Raw genomic sequence first — 19,865 nt, forward strand, 5'->3', positions numbered from 1 at the left:
TTATTATTATTCAGGATTTAATATTACGTTCTATTCATCACCCCAAACTGCACTATATTCAGAAGGAAACAATCATTTGGTGGTAGATGCTATGACTTTCAAATAGCAGCTTTGGAAATTGCTCAGCTTCAGAATTCTCAGAAAAGCTTCAGAGTTAATACAGAGAATGTAGTGCTGCTGCTGGCACCAAGTTTATGTGCTAGCATTGAGGTAATATTATCTCTACTCTCCACATGATACAGTAATTTTCAATATACATATTCCATACCTGGTAGACCAGGTATTCCTTCAGACCCATCAAGACCTGGGGGACCTTGCACACCAGCATCACCTTTTTCTCCTCTTAGACCCATTCTTCCTTGAACTCCTAAAACAAAGTTTCATTTTAAAAAATATTACAAAACAACACCTTAGAGTATGTTTTATGTAAAGTTTAAAGTTTTATAACTCTTTAAGCTTCTGAAGCATAAGTGGAGCATAGGATTTTCACTCTGTGAACACACATAAGCAAGGCACAAGATCACAGTTAAAGCCTTCTTTATGGAAAGATATCTGTAGGAAAATGTCTACATAAAAAGCCAGACAGCATTAGTTAAGCATGTACAACTCATATACAGAGAGTCTATATTAATATTGCAAACAAAGGAATTCTTCTGACAGTCAAATATTTCTAAGCAGACTCAACTTCTTTGCAGTCCAGCATCTAGTTGGTAAGCGCACCCATTTCTATGCTCATGGGCTACTAAATGTATAAAAATGTGAATGTATAGCATGTATGTATGTATATAAGCCTCCTAGTACTACTGACATATTATTACTCGTTTAACATTACAATAAGAGGGTTTTTTAAGGAATACAGACTTGCTAAAATGGAAATAAATATTCAGTGTAATATCCAACTATCCCATTAACAAAAAGGCAGTTACAGTGTTCAGCAATAATTATTTCAAAGCCATGTGAATACTCTCAGTAATAGAGTCTGTTTCTTCCATGTTTTAGAGTCCACTGGAACTGCAACACAGATGACAACCCTAACTAGTTTTGAATGACAAAACAATGAATGTGTACCTTTTAAGCCTTGCTCTCCTTTATTCCCAATGCCAACCAAGGTCTCAGATGGTCCAGGAAAACCTTTATCACCTGGTTCGCCTTTTGCTCCAAGAAACCCTTTTCTTCCCTTCAGTCCTGGGAAGCCAGAAGAACCTGCAAGAAAATATAATGAAATCTTCTGAAGAAACCTGACTAGATGATAGCATGAAGGAAGCAATGAAACTCCTGTCTTCAAGTGCAACTACATATATAAATATACATTCCAAATCATAACCTAAACTAGCTTCTTAATTACTCCAATAATCAATAAAACATCTACGAGCACAGATTATGGCAAGATACTGTAATTATTTCTTTTACTAAATATATGTAAAATCTTGTATCTGTTGAATACATATAATAACGGTATTTGGAACATGAATGGGATGGCAAAAAAACAGAACAAAAAGGCTCTCTACTCTTTATTTAGCAAATCACCAGCCACTTTTAAAAATACCAATGAAATAAAAAAGGTGGCAATTCAAAACTGCTAAAAAAAATAAAATAATGTTGTCATTCAGTCTGTAGACTGCACATACACAGAAGCCAAAGATTTACCAAGGCTCAAAGAAATTCTGGCATGACGTTTACTCAGGAGTGATAACATACATCAAGATGGATCATAAGACTACTTCAGCATGGAATTTCTGTTATTCTAAGTAATAATGAAGGCAGATACGACGGCCACTTGCCTCTGCTACCCGGGTTGCCTGGTCTTCCAATCATGCCAGGGTGTCCAGGAATTCCTAACAGGCCTATTATACCTGGCTCTCCCCTTGAGCCTGTGGAATTGAAGCAGTAGAAACATATTTGTTAGTATTTGATCACTGAAACAGAACATTGTGTTAGAAAACTACACATATGCCTGTCATTTAAGTGTTTAATTGCTTGTTTTATTTTTTTTTCCATTTCTGTAACATACTGTCCAAGCCAGTTTTCCAGTCTTTAACCACATGAACAGCACTTACACACACACAGTAACCCCCAAACTACCTAGACTAGTAGCTGCAACAGCTTCTATCAGTGAATGAAATAACTGACAGTGAGGATAATGTATCTGACATATCCAAACAGGGATGGGAGACCTGTCATGGGATGTATGGGAGAGACATTCCTTCCTGGCTCAGGAGTTGAAGGCCAGCTGCGACATGACAACTCCCTTCAAATGACACCAGAAGTCTAAATTTGCATAACTATAACTAAGTCAAGTGCTACATGTTTATCATTAGTTTTATAGGTTGCATGTATAAAAAGGTATGTACCAGCTCCTTCCCACAGAATAATGAAGGATTTGATAGTAATAAAAAATCTTTATTAAAGATAAGAAGCATTACATAACTGATTTCTTTTACTCTATGAATCAAATTTGAACACATTTCTAAAAAAAAACCCTTACAGGGATTACCTACCTTACTTAAAGTTAGCTCTGGTTAATGTGACAGAGTTTGATCTGACTGAACTCTGCCAGACTCAAGATCTCAACTTGCTTTTTAAGAAAAAAGATAGCATTAACAAGCTATCTGTTTGAAAAAGGATGCTGAGTAAGAACTAAACACTTTACACTTCCATTATGCTGGGGAGTTGCTTTGCATGTTAACTATTTCTTGTCCTACTGCAAGGACATTACTGTACAAAAAACAATGTAAGGTAGCTCTCTGTTCTCAGAAGACTGTTACTTTAGTACTGTGTCATGACAGCTTCAAGATATGCTCATCATTTAGGGAATTATGATTTATTTGTTTTCCATATAGATCTCAATGATATATGAAAGCTGTTGATGGAAAAATATTTCAGTATCCTCAGTTTGGAAAAGCATGACTGACATCTTTTGGCAGAGACTAACTTAATTTCTATGTCTAAACAAGTATTTGGGGAATCCTTACCTGGCGTGCCAGAGATTCCTGGCCGTCCAGACTGTCCCTTGGCACCAGGTAATCCCGTATTTCCCTGAAGACCTATTAATCCAGGTTCCCCAGGCTCTCCATAGATTCCTGGGATACTCAAGCCAGGAGGACCTAGCTTTCCTTTTGAACCTCGTGAACCTCTTCCTCCTATGAAAAATGCATGACAATCAAGTATGGTACATGTGTCTGGAAAATAAACCTTCATCTCTATCTTGCTTTCATGAGCATAAAACTCTTCTTGAACTCTGCCTGTTTGAGGGCTCAACATTAGATCTGTAAGACAACATACACGTTCAGGAAATCTCAAAAGAGTTGACTCAAAAGAGTTGTGGGTTGTTTTATTTTTAAAGAAAAAAAAAAAAAGATGAGACTGGACAATTCTATTTTTTCTCAGAAAAAGAAGAAAAACCCAAACATGAAAAACCCACCAATTCTGCATTCATTCTCTAAAAAAAAAAAAAAAAAAAAATTCCTTTTGAGATCATATACAAGAGAATGACTGTACTGGGTACCTGACTATGTTTATTTTGGAATGAAATTCATACACAGTATATGCAGGTACTTTTGAGACCCTAAACTGGTTTTCTACCTAGCTGAGCTCTTCCTCTGTTTTGTTTATTTATCAATCGCATTGCACCAAGAAATCTTAAGTTCAGCCCCGTATAAAACATGTGACTGAAATATCCTTTTTCCTGTGGAATTTGGGCCAGTTTGTGATTAGTCTTTGTACTGTACAATGGAATCTGAATCTTAATCCATCTTAATCAGTGCACATGTTTTCTCCCATCTGCAGAAAGTGCATATTTTAAATGGGCTCACATTGTCTTATATACTATCCTATAACCAATATCCACAAACAACTTCAGCGCCCTCAGGCCATCGGCAGGCAGAAACAAAACCCAGACCCACCCAGCCAAATGGCACATTTGATTCAGAAGGTCCTACCTGGTGGGCCTGTAGCTCCCTGGCCACCTGGCAAACCTGGCAGTCCAGTAAGACATTCAGCAGGTTTCCCTGGAAAACCTGGATCTCCAGGAACTCCAGGTGAGCCACGATCTCCTAAAAGAAAGGAGACTGGATTCACAATGATTTCAGTAGAAGTTTCAGGCTTTGAGTTAGCATTGTTTGACTTGGCTTCCCTTTCCTTAAAATAACTTGCTGTGCTCCTTGAGCTTGTTTGACAACAGTACCTCTTAGGCCATCATCACCATCATGTCCAGCACGCCCTGGTAGGCCTTGAAGTCCTGGAAATCCAGTATCACCTTTTGAACCAGGAATGCCATGACCTCCTGGTGAACCCAGTCTACCTGGCTCTCCAGGAATAACCATGCCTGGGTCACCCTGCAACACAGAGAGAAATGTAAATAATCCACTATGTTTTGCAAATCTGCCAAAATATTTTCTCCACTGTGTGATCAATTAACTTCTTTTATTAGGGTAATGTTCTCCATTCCCTGGGGATCTTTCACATTATAATTTTTAATGGCTCCAATTGGCTGGGTGTTCCTTATTGACCAGCTGCAGGTTCCATACCAGCGGAGTAATTTGGCTAGACAGCTTTTGAATTCTGCCTCCTAACTAAGAATTTGCTACTGAGCAATGCAAGACACTTCCCTCCATTTGGCCTTTACTGCATTGTGATGCTTGCTGTAGCTGTGAAAAGCTTTGGACCTGTATCTGAAAATCTGGTTGAAGTTTGTGCAAATACAACTTTTCCTTTATTTTTATATGACAGTCATACTTTTATCAAAATATTTATTTAAACAATCAAGGTCAGCACTCAGATATGTCTCAGAAAACTCAAAGTCAGTTATTAGTTTTTTTTAAATCATTGTTCTGAACATTGTTTTCCATGAAGACTGGTTTTATCACAGATGTCCCACCAAGTCTATTCCCTGAATGGAAAGTTTTAATTAGTTGGTGTTTTTTTTTTTCTGACTGAACTGCTGGTTGTTTTGAGTACTACCTTTGAGTACCAGCAAATCAATATGTTCATAAAGCAGGTCAGTAGAGCTGAGTTTATACCAGTCACTGTTGATATACTTGGACCACAAAGGCCACTCCACATCCAGCTGTTCTGTGGCATCAAACACAGACTAAATAATAATTAAAAAAAAAAAATCCACAGCCTCAAACCCCACACTTTGTCATGTCAAAAAGCACACAAAAGAATGATATATGAGCACACAAAAAAGAAATGCCACTTCTGCAAAACATCTAGGTGTTATTATTTTGTTCAAATTTTAATCCTGATTACAGAGTAGTCAAGAATCCTACATTTATATATGCCATCAGTAGATTAGCTTCTGTTAATCAGCAAGAGTGGCTGCAGTATTACCTCCAACCTACTTCCTTTATGCTTCAACAGAGCACTTGCTTAAAATAAATGCATACTTGCTTGTCACTAACCTCTATCAAATATGTGCTTAATTGCAATTTCTAAATAGCCATCTTTTCAGAAGCTGTGGCCTTAATTTTTTGCTATAAGCAATGCAATATCTTCCTTGTGCTCTGAAAACATAAGTACCAAAACTTCCCAAACACTTGGAGTTCTGAAATCCTGTATCTGAATTTAAAATTTTGGCTTGAGCCCCTTTATATAAAAATAATTTAATTTCATAGTTTGTGCATCACTGGTCAAGAAATATAGGAACTCCTATATTCCTTACACTTCTTAACTTATTTGCTCACTGTCACATTTAACGAATGAGACCCACGGAAAAGCTAGTGCTGTATTTCTAACCAAACCTTTTCTCCTGGTTGTCCTAGGTTTCCAGCTCGGCCTGGATCTCCAATCTTTCCTTCACAACCTGGTGACCCTCTGCCTCCTGCAAGTCCTTTATCTCCTGCAAAAGGAGTTAAATGGCAGTACAGATGCTATGGTTATCACCTTATTTTACAAATGGCTATTCGTATGGATGCAGTTATGAGCCTCTGACACTCAGTACCTTACCTGAGTTGAAGACAGCATCTTGATTTCAGAGTGGATGTGACACACTGCATCTTGTTCCTTACATATTCACTCAACATTGATTGTAACACTGCTTGGTTACTTGCTTCAAATCAGTTAAACACGGGATTTTTTTTTAAAGTGAAGCTATTCTGATGTCAGTTCCCTACTGTTTTCTTTAACAAGCAGCTTGATAGTATTTGTAGTATCAAAGCTTGCCTTTTTTTTTTTCCGCCATCCTGACAGGATTATGAGAATTTCTTAATATTTCTAGTGTTCAAAAGTGGGGTATGACTTTGCATGAGGAATGGCCAAATTCACAGTATTCAAAATGCTTTCTATTACCTGCACACTAGTGCAGGTATTGCATTGCACATAATCAAAATTGATTAAAAATAAAGTACTGACACTTATACAGCTCTGTCTCTGTAACACATATCCAGGTAAAGAGAATCCATCTGAAGTGTGGCACTCAGATGAACTGCACCTGTTTGGGCAGTATTCCATGAAGCATCAGTGTCTTTTAAAATATTGTCTTACTGCCAGCTTTGACGCTTGATTCTCTGAAATACTTCAAAATATTTCAAACTTGCAATTTATAAGCCTTAAGGCAGTAAATTGCAAGAGTGCTAAAAACATTTGCCTGTCTGACTAATGTTCATTGAATTTTTTTTTTTTAAACTTGGTTGTTTTTAATGTAGACAAAAAAAAATAGTCGATTTTTTTTAGTTTTGCTTTTTTTGAAGAAGATGATCAAAAAGAGTATTTTACCTTTTGGACCTGGGTTTCCAGGAAACCCAAGCCCTGGAAAGCCTGTGTCACCTGTTGGTCCTAGATGTCCTGAATCACCTGGCTGACCTCTTGCTCCAACCCTACCTGTACAAAGAAAATAAGTAAACTATCTTACCATAGAACATCAACTTGTAAGGTTAGGGATTTTATAGCTTGTCATTATTAATTAGGACACCACTGTAGATTATATTAGAACTTAGACACTATTTCTCCTCCACAGTTTTTCACAGTTAAAATGCTAATTGTGTTCACAGTATCAAAGCAGGCATGAGTCTGTGAGTTAAGTTTTTATGCAATCTGCCCAGATTCCAGACTTCTAGGAACAACTACATGCAGATACAAATCTTCCACTTGCTGAGAAGATACAAATGCTCATTATAGGGGTGAAGCTTGGAACAGAACAACTATAAGAACAGAAGCTACCACAGAGCTGCCAAGAAATTTTCCTATGCTATTCAGGGCAGCTTTAAGGACTATTGTTCTACAAAACCAAAGCAAAGATGCCTTACAGTTAGTCTGAATGTCACTTACTGTCCTTCAGTGAATTCAAAAATTCTGCAAAATTTAAAACACCCGCAACCAAAAAAAATCCAACCTAGAACCCAAGCCCAAAACCCACCCAAAAAAGGAAACTCAGGTTCTTAGTATCTTAGAACCATGATTAGTAACAGTCATGTCAAAAAGGAACCAGGAAACTTAGTAATATAGTTACTTTTTTGACTATGCCCCTGCAAAGCATGAGAAGAGCTAAGGGCTTCACGAAGATTAAGAATGCTTCAACCTAATTTTGTTCCTTCTGTTTTGAAGGTTGCAGCAGTCCCAGCGTAATTTACAATATGCTTTTGTCAAAATTATGCCAGAGGCACCTTCCTGGTTATACGAGCTGTGGCACATGCACCAGATGTTTCTGGTTCTTGGAGGAACCAAGTGATAGCATAAGACTGCTTGGAAGCTCTGCCATTCTGACACCATGGACATGGCCCTGTGTGCTCTCCCTATTCATATCTACTTCCTCTAGTCTTCTTGAAAGGGAATGTTACAGCTAATTCCACAGTTTCTGTACCACTGAAATCCTTTTTTACAGTTATTTCAAAGTAACTTAACAGTTTTATCTGGCCAGAGCTGGGAGAGAAATCCCAATCAGATTCTCTCTGATTTTTACTGTATTTAGTGCAGATGTACTCACCAGGCACTCCTGGGGGTCCAGGTAAACCATCTGGTCCTTGAGGTCCTGGCGATGCAGGTAATGGAGTTATCCTAATGGTCTCTCCTTTCAGACCTTCAGCAAATACATAATCAAGGATTACAAAGGCTTATAGTTTGGCAATATGTAATCTTAAGCATTTAAAAACATTTGTGATCAAGCTACACTGTTAAAATTGCAGTCTTCTACAGTTTCTATATTTCTGAAACTCCAGCAGACTTTGAAAAGCCTTCGGATCCTGGCTTCATAAAGCAAAAGAATTTTATTGACACCAAGCCCACCTGCAGTCTAGTGGCAATCCAGAAAAGGAAGCACAAAGTCAGCAGGACAATGATGCAATTGAGAAATGCTTAATCTGCAACTCCATTTCATAAAGATTTAATGGGTATTCTCTTTAAGAAACCTTGACTATATCTGCTGTCCAACTTTGAATTCTTCCAGACTATGCTTACCTATAAATACATATGCTGGTCTGTTTTCAGCACTCAAAAATGATTAAGTCATTCATATTTTCCCCTGATGACTTAGGCCACACTACCGATGGTGACTGGATACATATTTAAAGACTTTTTTTTTTTTTTTTTCCCATGATGAGGACAGTCAAGCACTGGAACAGGCTGCCCAAAGATGATGTGCTGACTTTGTCCTTGGAGGTTTTCAAGGCCCCCCTGGATAATGCCTTGAGTAACTTGGTCTGATCTCATAGCTGACCCTGCTCTGAGCAGGAGTTTGGACTAAAGACCTTATAGGGTCCCTTCCAACCTCAATTATGACCCTAAGACTTTTGCTATTATCTCCAGTGGGACCAAAGTTGGAACAACACTGTTGAAATCTCATTGCAAGAAAAACTTCCCGTGTTTCATAAATTATGTCTTTGACTTCAATCTATCTCTGCAATTTCAACCAAGTACTCTTTAACATAGGTAAAACATGGTAAAATAGGATGTTACAAACCAGCTTCTCCAGGTAATCCAGGTGGACCAGGTACTCCTTTAGAGCCTTTGAAACCTCTTATTCCTTGTGGTCCATATCCTGGCAGTCCAGGAAGCCCCATCTCTCCAGGAAGACCAAGACTGCCAGGCAATCCAGGTAGTCCTCTATCTCCTTTTGAACCAGCCAATCCCTATTAATGATTACACATGTGTGTATACCAAGCATTACTTGCTTTCCACACCAGCCTTCAAAACAAAATGCCCGATTCTCTGCCTCACTATAATCGTGCATTACTTTAGTAACAGGGTAGCTCTGCTAATTTAAGAGGAATTTTTCCTCTGATTTACTTGTGATTAAAAGAATATAAGTTTTATTATCAATGGTTACAAATAGAAGGCTATTAAGAGTGAAATCATACAAATAAATACAACAGCTTGTTTTTTTCAATTGCTCTGGCATTACACTGTACACTTTTTTCTTTTTAAAACAGATTTGGTAATGGAAAAAAACACCTCAGCTCTGATTCTCCTTGAATATTGTGGAGTCAGGTTTAGAGATAGTTATATCCAAATTACTTCAACAGTTTCTCAGCCAACACAACACAACAATAATTGTTACTTTTTGCTTCTGCTGAACAAAGAGCTCTGCCCTAATGATTCTAGTTTTATGGTCAGTCCTCCCAGCTTTTGTGGTTTCTCTCAGCCCTGACTGAAGATTAACTCCTAAAGACTGAACAGGAACCGTTTCGATTATTATCTCCTTTTAAGCATTATAAGTAGTCAGGAAAACTGCTTTTTTAAAAAAAATCTTATTCATCATAGGAATCCAAGATAATGCTCCAATACAAATATCCAAACTAATACCAAAATAGACTGCATAGGTTTTTCAGCAACATGTACCTACACTAGCCTCATCTCCCTCTAGTATTACATAAGAGTATTTACTCTCATTCTTTCATGCATATTGGTTGCGATAGTTGAGCACACTACCCATAAGTCAGGTAGAGGATATTCAGTTAAACTATCTGAATAGATAAAACAGACTGTTGTACAAGACATCAATACTGACTTAGGTTATCATGAATTCTATATTAATTGCAAACAGTGCATACCCACCTCTTCACCTTTAGAGCCCTTGCATCCTTTAGGGCCAGGTCTTCCCAGAAATCCACTTGAACCTTTTCTTCCTTTATCTCCTCTGGCCCCTGGATCCCCTCGCTCACCCTTTGGCCCTTCTGGATATATGTATCCTGGCTCACCTTTTGATCCTTTACGGCCTTGATCTCCTCTAAAACCTGGAGGTCCCTGGAACAGAGCAATCAAAAGAACTTCAGTGCTGACATATGTCAACTGTTTTCAAGCTTTCTTTTTTTAAATTAAATACCTGAGTGATTGTCTTTATTCTCGTCTTTATTCACTGTAACAGAACACTTCAATCAACAGGGTTTTGGGGTTTTGTTTGTCCTTCCTTTTTCTCCTGCCTTTACTCCCGATTATCATTTAATTTATGCTACTAGAAGCAGGAACAATGCAGGATCATTTAATGGATCAGACTATTAGCTACCTGGTTGTGCTTTGGTAGCATAAAAAGAAGGCCAAGTACCTTAATCTAATTAGAGATTTCTCCTCCACATGGGAATATCTCCCCAGGGACACTGTAACTGCCACAGTTGGCTCTCTTTGTAGTTAACTTCTCCTCTCCCTTCTCTCCCACTCAGGGTACAAAGTGGGTACTCTATCCCAGCCAAAACCAGTACAAGCTGAAAGCACACTGGGCTCTAGTGATCTTGGTCTCATGAACTCCTGGGAGCTTTCTGGAAAAGCCTATTACAAGACTCATTCTGCACCTGTATGGCAACCACAATGAATACCTGTGCATGACATTTTTTTATTGGACGGCGCCAACTGTAATTTCCCATAAATAATTACTACTACAGGCACAAATTAGAACAACCAAATGGTATGTCTGTGGCAGCAGGTGTCAGCCTTCCCTCTTCATAATGCTTCCCAAGAGGGAATGTCCTTTGCACCCCTGAAGAGGGTATTACAAGAAGCAAGTTTCTCTGCATGGCTGGGGCTTTAGCAAGTCCTGAGTATGCTGGAAATAAGAGAAGTCTGACGAAGATCAAAGCACACAAAACTCTATATATGCTTTACAGCAACTGCCATGATTATAGAATCACAGCGATGAACAGAAGTTAACTGTAAACTACCCATACCAGGCAGAAGAAGTCTAGCCATCATGAAATGCAGCACAGCTTAATCACACAGGTATTCACCTGCCTCACTGACTGGACTGAACTTCCTGCTGCACTGAGCAAAACAGGCTCATGTAAAGCTAAGTCAGCCATACTTTACAGTTTCTGCCTAGGCTTCCCATGCAGACACATTCATTACTACAGAAAGAAAACTGTTGAGATCACCCAGTATGACACTGCATGTAACACCAGCCATGAGGTTTCTCTGAAATAATTCTTGTGGGATCTGAAAAACCAAAGTCTTACTTGAGCTCCTGGAAACCCCGGTGCTCCTGGAGAACCTGGAGAACCTTTTGGACCTCTTGTTCCTTCTCTACCTGCAGAAGAAACAGCATATTTTTTAATGAAAACAAGGACATGGATTTTGACAAGCTCCAATAATCATACCCAGCATTGAATGTTTCTGCTTGTTACACTGACTGCATCATCATAGTCTGACCTGGCTTCACGCTGCACCTAAGCCTATTAGAATTCTGACTTCACCTCTTTTAGGGCTTGTGCTCCTATCAGTGGATGGAGCTGCATCAGGCTCTTACACTCATCACAACCTCAGGGCTAGTTCAAGGACTGCATGCTGCAGACATGCCAATACCTGATTCTCGTGCTAAAAGCAAAATCATTGGCATTTCCTACTATCCTGTTAAGAACAAGATCATTTACCAGGCATGCCATCCTGGCCTTGTGGCCCAGGAGAACCAGGAAGACCAGGTATTCCCGGAATATAGCTGCAATCAGTACACACGTAAGCTTCATCACCTAGAATGAAAATAATTCATTAGTTGTTCCACAGCAAGTCATTCCCAAGCTTAACTGATGTGTTACATTGTTATAGAGGATGGCTAACACTTTTTGGCCAGAGAGTGGTAGAATCACAGCCTTTATTTTGTTGGAAGATGGCTTCCAACATTAACTGAATATGCATTAACATTTAACATTTAATATGCAATAACATTTAACTGAATATGCAGGGACATTCAGTTAAGATCTCTTTATTTTTTCAAGTCTAGTTTTAGTAAACCATTTGGATACAGTCACTCTACTGATAAGCCAAATTCTCTGAAAAGATGAAAGGGACATAGGCTTCAAACTAACATGGCTCCGTAACAGCCTGGGTGACTTTAATGACTAGCAAGTGGCAAAGAGATTCAGCATCTCCTGTCGTGAGATTTGCAGAAGGAGACTTCTCTCAGAGAACAACTGTTAGTGCTGAACATAACAACAGGAAAATATGAAAACCCTACCAATCTGTAATAATTGTTCCAGTGAAGATTTACACCCTGATGCAGTGCTGTACAACTGGTGTGCAGCACTGGCACATGCACTGCCCTTCTAACTGCTGTTTACTGTAAGGGGAGGAAGACATCTTGCTATCCCTAATGAATTCTCTTAAATCTCTGAACTCATCAAATGGCTTAAGAGAGAAATTAAATTCAAAATCTTATGAGGATCCATGAAGATTACTGGATTGTACCGTCTACTTTTGAGTGGTAGTTTTCTGAAACTGACCTTTAATGCCCATATCTCCTGGAGGTCCTGGAGGTCCTGTACACCCTGGCTCTCCAGGAAGTCCTGGTAGGCCTGTTCTAAATGTTACTCTACCTGTTAATGAAATGAGCATGGCACCATTACATCAGCAGATTATTCAGACAATTCTCTAGCTGCTGAGAGAAAAAAGTTGCAGGGATGAGCTGGAGACAGTATTCTGATCCTTATGGGTCCCTTTCAACTTGAGATATTCTATCATTCTGTGATTCATTTAAAAGAGGGAACTACCTTGACAAATCTGAAACACCTGTAACCGGAAGTACTTGAGGATAAATATGGTAATGCCAAAGTAAATCTCAGCAGAATAACTGAGATCTGTCTAGCCTTTAAAAAGCATAGTCCCTTCTAGGAAAGTATTTCCATTCGTGGTAGGGAAACTTTTTTTTTAATCCTGAATTATTAATGCTGTTCATGTATCTTCAACAGAATTATTCTGCTGTATTTACTAGTACTTTGGAAAAACAGAACATGCATTGAGCTCTTCCTAAGGTAATATATTTGGGGCATAGATACATTTTTCAAAGAGAGAGAAAAGAGGAGCACTACATTGGTACTGGTTCAGAAAAACTTGGTTTGGCCATACCACATAAAAAAGAAACATGATGCTGTTGGGACTCCTAGTTAAAGAGGTATTCCAAGTTAATACATTTTCCTAGAAGTATTATAGACTGCTACTACTTTATTTTCATGCTGCCAGAAGTTCAAACCTGCTCTAAGGCCCACTAAGACCTCTGGAGGCATGCAGGTGATTTCTCTAGCTTTCATATTAGCCCCTTCTGAATTTAGTTTCACAGATTTACTACAACTTTTGGAAAAATTAGGGTTTTTTTTAAGAACAGATTTTCTCTCATTAGTCTTTCCTGGTTTTATGTAGCAGATTTTTAGAGTCACAGTTATACAAAAAGGTGAGAAATCTTTGGGAAGTCATTGTATCTTCCCCACTGAATCTCATTAGCAATGGAGCGCAGACCTTCACTACATATGTGTTTTCATGAATATCCTAAAACAGAATTTCCAAAGAGAAATGATATTCAACCATATTACTCAAAATACACTCTCTAAGTAATGAATTTATATAATCTCATACATTAGGTATTGAGATGACTCTGGATTTGTTCTTGTTCATTGTACATACAATACTGAAACGTCACCTGGTTCTCCTGGAGGACCTGGTAATCCAACAGAACCAGGTCTGCCAGTAATACCAGGTAGTCCTGGAGGGCCTACAATACACAAGCCAGTTTGTCCTTTCTCTCCTTTTGTTCCTTTTGGCCCAGGAAATCCTGGGGGACCTCTCAGACCAGGTCTTGACACACCTAACCAAACAGGAAAAAATACAAAAATGAAGTTAAAGAAGAAATGGAATTTCAAAGCAAAGGAAGTACTCAATAGGATGAATGAGACACAAACATACTGAGTTCACCCTACAAATCTTTTTTATCTTGTAATATATTAAATAATCACAATGACAATGTAAAGACATTTTAAAATTATCTTTAACCTCTTTTTAAATGCTTGGCCCATCAAAGCTTTTGGGTGACATTTTTTTACCACTTAGAGCTATGTTTGAAGTCATCTGAAGTTAAGATTCCACCAAGCTTATTCAGTACAACCGGCAAGAAGAACAATGTATTTTATTGTTGGTACTGGATCATTACACATACCTGGTCTACCAGCACCTCCGGGAGGACCCTGTGGCCCTGCAAAAGCAATGCATTTAGAACTCTAGTTAAACCACTGTATGCTCTGCAAAGTCACTACTGAATAACATTGACTGCAAACTTTGGGCTTCTGCATTTTAAGCTTATTTTATCTTTTAAGAATTTGGTTTTGACTGAGTAGGCATCTATTACTTATGCAGCTGTTGCATACTGACAATTCTCCCTGAAATCTGGCAAGATATGGATGTTTACAACAGGTAGGAATAGGATCCACCACATTTATCTTAGATGGGGATGCACTCAATTACTTGAGAACAACTTACAGGCCTTCAAACTTGCTTCTTTTTGCCACTATCATTTGCTCTAGTAAATATACCACCTCTTAGCAATGCATTAATATCTTTGCAAGGCTCAACTTTCCTGTTGCCACCCCTTCCAAGTATGTAAGTAGATTTATAACAACAAAGTGTATTCACTGAATGCAACACAATCACTTGGATACGTAAATATTCATAAAACTAGAACATCAAAACACAGAAGGCAAGGACTCGCTGGACAAGTACAAGATATAACCTACAAGATGCCTCAGAGTTCAGTCCACAAGTCCTTGTTACATTGTGATACAGCTCAAATAATAAATCAGTACATTTTAATTTTACAGCATGGCCAAAATAAACAAAATAAAAACTTGCAGATCCTTATTATTTTGGAATGACAAGCAATAAAAATGGCATAAGACAAACTATGAAAGCTATAAAAAAAAAAAGAAAAAAGAGAAAAAAGCACATGACCTTTAACAGGAGACTTAGAGCCCTGATCGTTTGTCTACGGCATATACAAATGATGTGCTGATACAGTAGTCCACTAAGGTCATGAGACAGGATGTCAGTGAGCTTAGATGGTCAACTCAATTATCTGCGCAAAGAAATGTGCCAGCTTCATTATTTTTAAGAGGAAATATGGCCATAAATCAAAGTCTCAGGTTACATTTCAATTCTGCAATTTGATGGGAGTAATTTGGAAATATTCTTGTAAAGGCAGAAGCAGGTTGCTGGGTGCTCAAAAACCTAGCCTGCAACAAGCCCTTTGAGTGAACAGCTCTTCCTAAAACATTCTAGTTTTGATGTCCCACTCACCAGGCATGCCACGTTGACCTTTTGGTCCTGGAGGTCCAGGGGGTCCTTCATCTCCTTTTTCACCAACAACACTATCATAATACTCCGTCTTAAGAGAAAGATTGTAAGAAAAGAAAGAATAGTGAGAATGAAGAGAGAAGCACAGTACCTCATAATTAACATTTGGTTAGAACAATGCTATGATCTCATTCATAATTTTGATTTTGTGACACCATGATACCTTTCTAATCACATGGTAATTACAAGCAGCTAGAAATGAAATCATAATTGTTACACACAGATAATGACGGAAGGCCTGTACAAATATATGGGGCTGGGATTTCAGCTCAATTCCTCAACTCCCAGAGAACTCCTCTGCCTACAGATGCAATTATACAGGCAAGGTATAAGTTGGAGACCCAGTCACAAATATTATGGTAGCATGAAATCAAAAATATTGTTGAAAGAAACCTCTAGGAATCACTTTGTCTAGTCTATTGGCTCAAAGCAGCATCAGCTGTATCTAGACTACTCTTTTAAATAATCATACATGAAAACAGACAAAAATCAACTACTTAAATCACACGTGCATTAAAAAGTCATTCCTATAAAATTAACTTAATTTATTAAAATTTAGTATTACGATGTTTGAAAGTTTCTACAAATGACAGGCAAAATCAAAAGGCAATTTGCTGTACCTCTGGTTTTTTATAACTACAAATTTTTGCTCTTTTCTGGAGTATTTTGCATGGGCACCATTACTGACAAATCAGTATTATAATAATTATTGTGCCTTCATATATAAACATCACACTGAAATTTAAACTGACTACTAATGCACCAAATTTAAAAGGAATAAAAATCTGCTTAAAATTAAATATCAAAATTTTTACTTTTCTCCTATAGATTTTTTGAAAAGCAGTGTTTTTTTAGTACTCTGTCAATATCACAAATGATTCAGCTTTTTACAAAGTTATTTCTTTTGAACAATTTGGGCAGAAGGTTTCCATTAGGTACACGAGGCCTTTAAGAAAGCCACTAGTGAGACAGCATGACCAGACAGAGAAATTGTTCTCACAGCATCTCTTGCTTTCTTTAAAAAGTCTTAGGATTTTAAAATTAACACAACCTGTTCTGGAACTGATTAACGACTGGTTTAAAAATTAACTCCTGTGGATTTCTGTAACTGTTCTGTGACAGTCCAATCTCCTGCCAAAATTGCTGGAACTGAGTGAGGTCTAACCAGGTCCTCATCATGCATCCGGCTCCATGTGAAGGACGATGCCATCTCTGTGAGACTCCTAGCAACACCAGTACTTTGAAAAAGCCATGCCTCGGTTAGAGCACCACAGGACATCCATTATTGCCTCATACAGGCAGTTTGGCTTATTCTTATTCTAATAGTTTAGAACAATGATATGATGAAGATAATTTACACTTACTCGACCACAAGCTCCAGGTGGACCAGTGTTTCCTTTCATCCCCTTCATCAGAGGACAGAGATGGGTTTGTTTATTAAAAACAATACATGACATGACATTTGGTACTCACTGTTACTTCAGTACACTGCTCAAAACATTAAAGAACTTCTGCTCCTGACCAGTCCTTCACCACCCCCATCTCTGTTCCTTACACAACTATTCAGCCACATACACCAAAAACTACAAGAACATATCAGCAGGCATAGATGGACACCAGTTCAAACACACGATCTGTTTCAGCTGATCCATTCCCTATTCCATGATATCATTACTTGTCATCTTTTAGGTAAGGTAAAACACATTGCATACACAGTGATAAATAACCAAAACCCCAAAACATACCTTACGCTCATCCTCAAAAGCAACAACAAAACCATTAGACAATACCTTAGCTCCTTGCCTGCCAGACAGTCCTGGTCTGCCCTGTTCACCCTTTTGTCCCTGCAGGTGACAGTACAAAACTTTATGAGGATTAATCTTTTAGCACTGCCATCACCAAGATCTAAAATGGAAAGCTTTAATCTTTCATGATGATGGCAATGTGAATATGACTTGCTCATATGAAGAAATCTCAGGGAAAGACTCCGTTTGGGGTACAGTTCCATGTCTGTGGGAAATACTGCAGGTCTCTCATCCAAACCTGCCTTTATAACGGCACACTCCACCAATCCCAAGGTGGACCTGTCCTGGATAGTGCAAGTGTAGGAGGGTCTGGTTTGCTCTCCCTCTACAAACTACTATTTCTGAAAGGAGAGAAACCGAACACAACGTGAGACTCACATTCAGCTTGGTCAGTCTGCATGATGGTGTTGATCTCAAGAGCTGTCAGCAAGACTGGGGGAAAAGAGTGCAGACTTCTGCTAAAGCTTTCATATACATGCAAGGAAAAGGGACTTCTCAGAGGCTTATGCAGCTGAATGACAGAAGGTTTTCTTCCTGTTAGCTGAGGCAGTAGAGCTTTGCCGTTTGTCATTCCACATTCTTTGACAGAGTGGAATGTGTTTAGATTGTCTGCAAAGGTCATTTTGGCGTGATGAAGATGCTGTTTTTGTAAGGTGTTTGGTAAGGTCATTGTGACCCTGAGGATGTCATTAAAGTGGAAGTGAAGTAAATATAAAAGAATTGATATTTCACCGATTGAATACAGTATTCCAAACACATTTGAACAACCTTAGCTTTTAAATTAGTATGCAAATGAGATCATTTTGGTTATAAAATGGCATATTTTAAGAATTATATGATGACAAGATGACAGTTTTAATATCTATCAGTCATCTTGTTTCAGGCCAAGGCAGTTGTGACCTTAACAATAACTTTTCTTTGTAAAAGAATGTCTTTGATTCTAGTGATGACAAATTATTCATTTTGCTTCTTGATTTATGCTGAAGTGAAGCTATAACTCTTTTGTAAAAATTTCAGTGTGACTAACCAGAATTAAACTCAGTAGAATTAATTTTGCATAACTTGGACTGTGTCTCAAACTCATTAGATAGTCAGCAACAAGCAACATTCTTTTTATTTTATACAGAAGAAGAGACAACATCTGTGAACTGAGCCCCTCTCTCCTGCATAAATCTATGAGGACGTGGTATGTCCCAAAGACAGCTGTGTGAAAGAAAATGTTTCACACTGTATGCAAGTCAACATTTCCGAACACATTCTGGATTGTGAAAAAGCTGTAGCAGGAAGATATCACCACAATAAACAGATGACTATTACTTAGAAAATATTTAGAAGGCTTCCTTCATTACCGGTAAGCCAGGTGGACCTGGGGCACCTTCTTTTCCAGGTTTACCCTACAAAAGAAAAACATAAAATAAAATAAAAAAACTTAAGATGATCAAGAGAGGGGTCGTTGCATTCAAAGAGCATAACAACTAAATGCTGCACATATAACTGTATTTTAGATCTTTATAAATTTTGAAAAGGCATTAAGCAGGCAGGTAGTTACAAGATAAAAGGGGGGTGGAAGATGAAGAGCTCAGAACAACAGGGGAGAAAGTACGTTTTAGAAATTTGGTTTTCACAGAATAAACCAATGAAACTTAAAATAGTTCTGAAAAAGATGACCAGACCATGAATTACGATGCAAGCATGCGAAAAAACAGCAATACTCAAAAGATTGCAGAACTTAACCAAGGATGATACTCTGGAAAAGAAGAAGGGGAGTTGGAAAGATGTCACCACAGGCTCAAAACTCACTTGCACAAAATAGTATTTTTTTCTAGAATGTAAAATCCACAGCCATTTGATATTTTGTGCTCACTGATGTAATTTCAATAGTAAAAATTTTGTTTTCATTTTAGAATATCCAGTCAGTCAATGTCTTAACACAATTTGTATTTCCTTAGCATTCTTCAAGGTCAATAGGCAGAAAAGCAAGGGTGCTCTACTACTTCATCCACTAAGGAGGAAGGGAGAGGTCAGTTCAGAAGAGTTATAAAAAATACTGCATGACAGGACAGGGCTTTTGCAAACAGAAGACATCATATGGAAGAAACACAGAAGATGGAGGAAGAATAACACACATTGGGTAGCAAGAACTTTTAGTACTTTAAACCAGTAACTCAAAAATTTTCATAACATATAGGAATAATAAAAATAATAATCAAGTTGCTCTATAGCATCATCATCATTATAGCATCATAGAATTGGAGAAAAAGCTATCTACAGGTAGTACTGGTCTTGTCTTGCTACCCTTCCTTGTGGAAGAAAATTTATGGCAACCAAAAAAAGTATGGGAAAAGTTTCAAAATACATATGTTTGGACAGAATTAAATATTTCATTTGAAAATTATTTTCTTAATATTGCTTTTAAAAATGTATTTGGAATCAAAACGCTTTGTTCAGAAAATGTCACAAAACATTTTGATTTATTTGGGTATTTTAGGGTTCTCACCTGATTACATATTAGTAAACTGTTATGAATTCATA

At 38.0% G+C, this 19,865-nt stretch overlaps 1 protein-coding gene across 4 annotated transcripts in view; it reads right to left on the bottom strand.

The window, feature by feature from the left end:
• Positions 1 to 19,865, bottom strand: part of COL4A3 (collagen type IV alpha 3 chain) — a 66,148-nt gene that overhangs the window by 18,191 nt on the left and 28,092 nt on the right. For all 4 annotated transcript variants that reach the window (XM_030029273.2, XM_030029275.1, XM_030029276.1 and 1 more), the window contains 20 exons: positions 18,683 to 18,727; positions 17,319 to 17,372; positions 16,893 to 16,934; positions 15,472 to 15,559; positions 14,339 to 14,374; positions 13,826 to 13,990; positions 12,636 to 12,728; positions 11,790 to 11,885; positions 11,376 to 11,446; positions 9,988 to 10,176; positions 8,894 to 9,062; positions 7,922 to 8,014; positions 6,715 to 6,819; positions 5,742 to 5,839; positions 4,184 to 4,334; positions 3,939 to 4,052; positions 2,973 to 3,140; positions 1,782 to 1,871; positions 1,069 to 1,203; positions 269 to 367 (listed from right to left, as the gene is read on the bottom strand). In XM_030029273.2, coding sequence (XP_029885133.1) covers positions 269 to 367; positions 1,069 to 1,203; positions 1,782 to 1,871; positions 2,973 to 3,140; positions 3,939 to 4,052; positions 4,184 to 4,334; positions 5,742 to 5,839; positions 6,715 to 6,819; positions 7,922 to 8,014; positions 8,894 to 9,062; positions 9,988 to 10,176; positions 11,376 to 11,446; positions 11,790 to 11,885; positions 12,636 to 12,728; positions 13,826 to 13,990; positions 14,339 to 14,374; positions 15,472 to 15,559; positions 16,893 to 16,934; positions 17,319 to 17,372; positions 18,683 to 18,727 — 2,101 coding nt within the window. The remainder of the gene's footprint in view (positions 1 to 268; positions 368 to 1,068; positions 1,204 to 1,781; positions 1,872 to 2,972; positions 3,141 to 3,938; positions 4,053 to 4,183; positions 4,335 to 5,741; positions 5,840 to 6,714; positions 6,820 to 7,921; positions 8,015 to 8,893; positions 9,063 to 9,987; positions 10,177 to 11,375; positions 11,447 to 11,789; positions 11,886 to 12,635; positions 12,729 to 13,825; positions 13,991 to 14,338; positions 14,375 to 15,471; positions 15,560 to 16,892; positions 16,935 to 17,318; positions 17,373 to 18,682; positions 18,728 to 19,865) is intronic.

The sequence above is a fragment of the Aquila chrysaetos genome, chromosome 10 (assembly GCF_900496995.4).
Source record: "Aquila chrysaetos chrysaetos chromosome 10, bAquChr1.4, whole genome shotgun sequence".
Lineage (NCBI taxonomy): Eukaryota > Metazoa > Chordata > Aves > Accipitriformes > Accipitridae > Aquila > Aquila chrysaetos.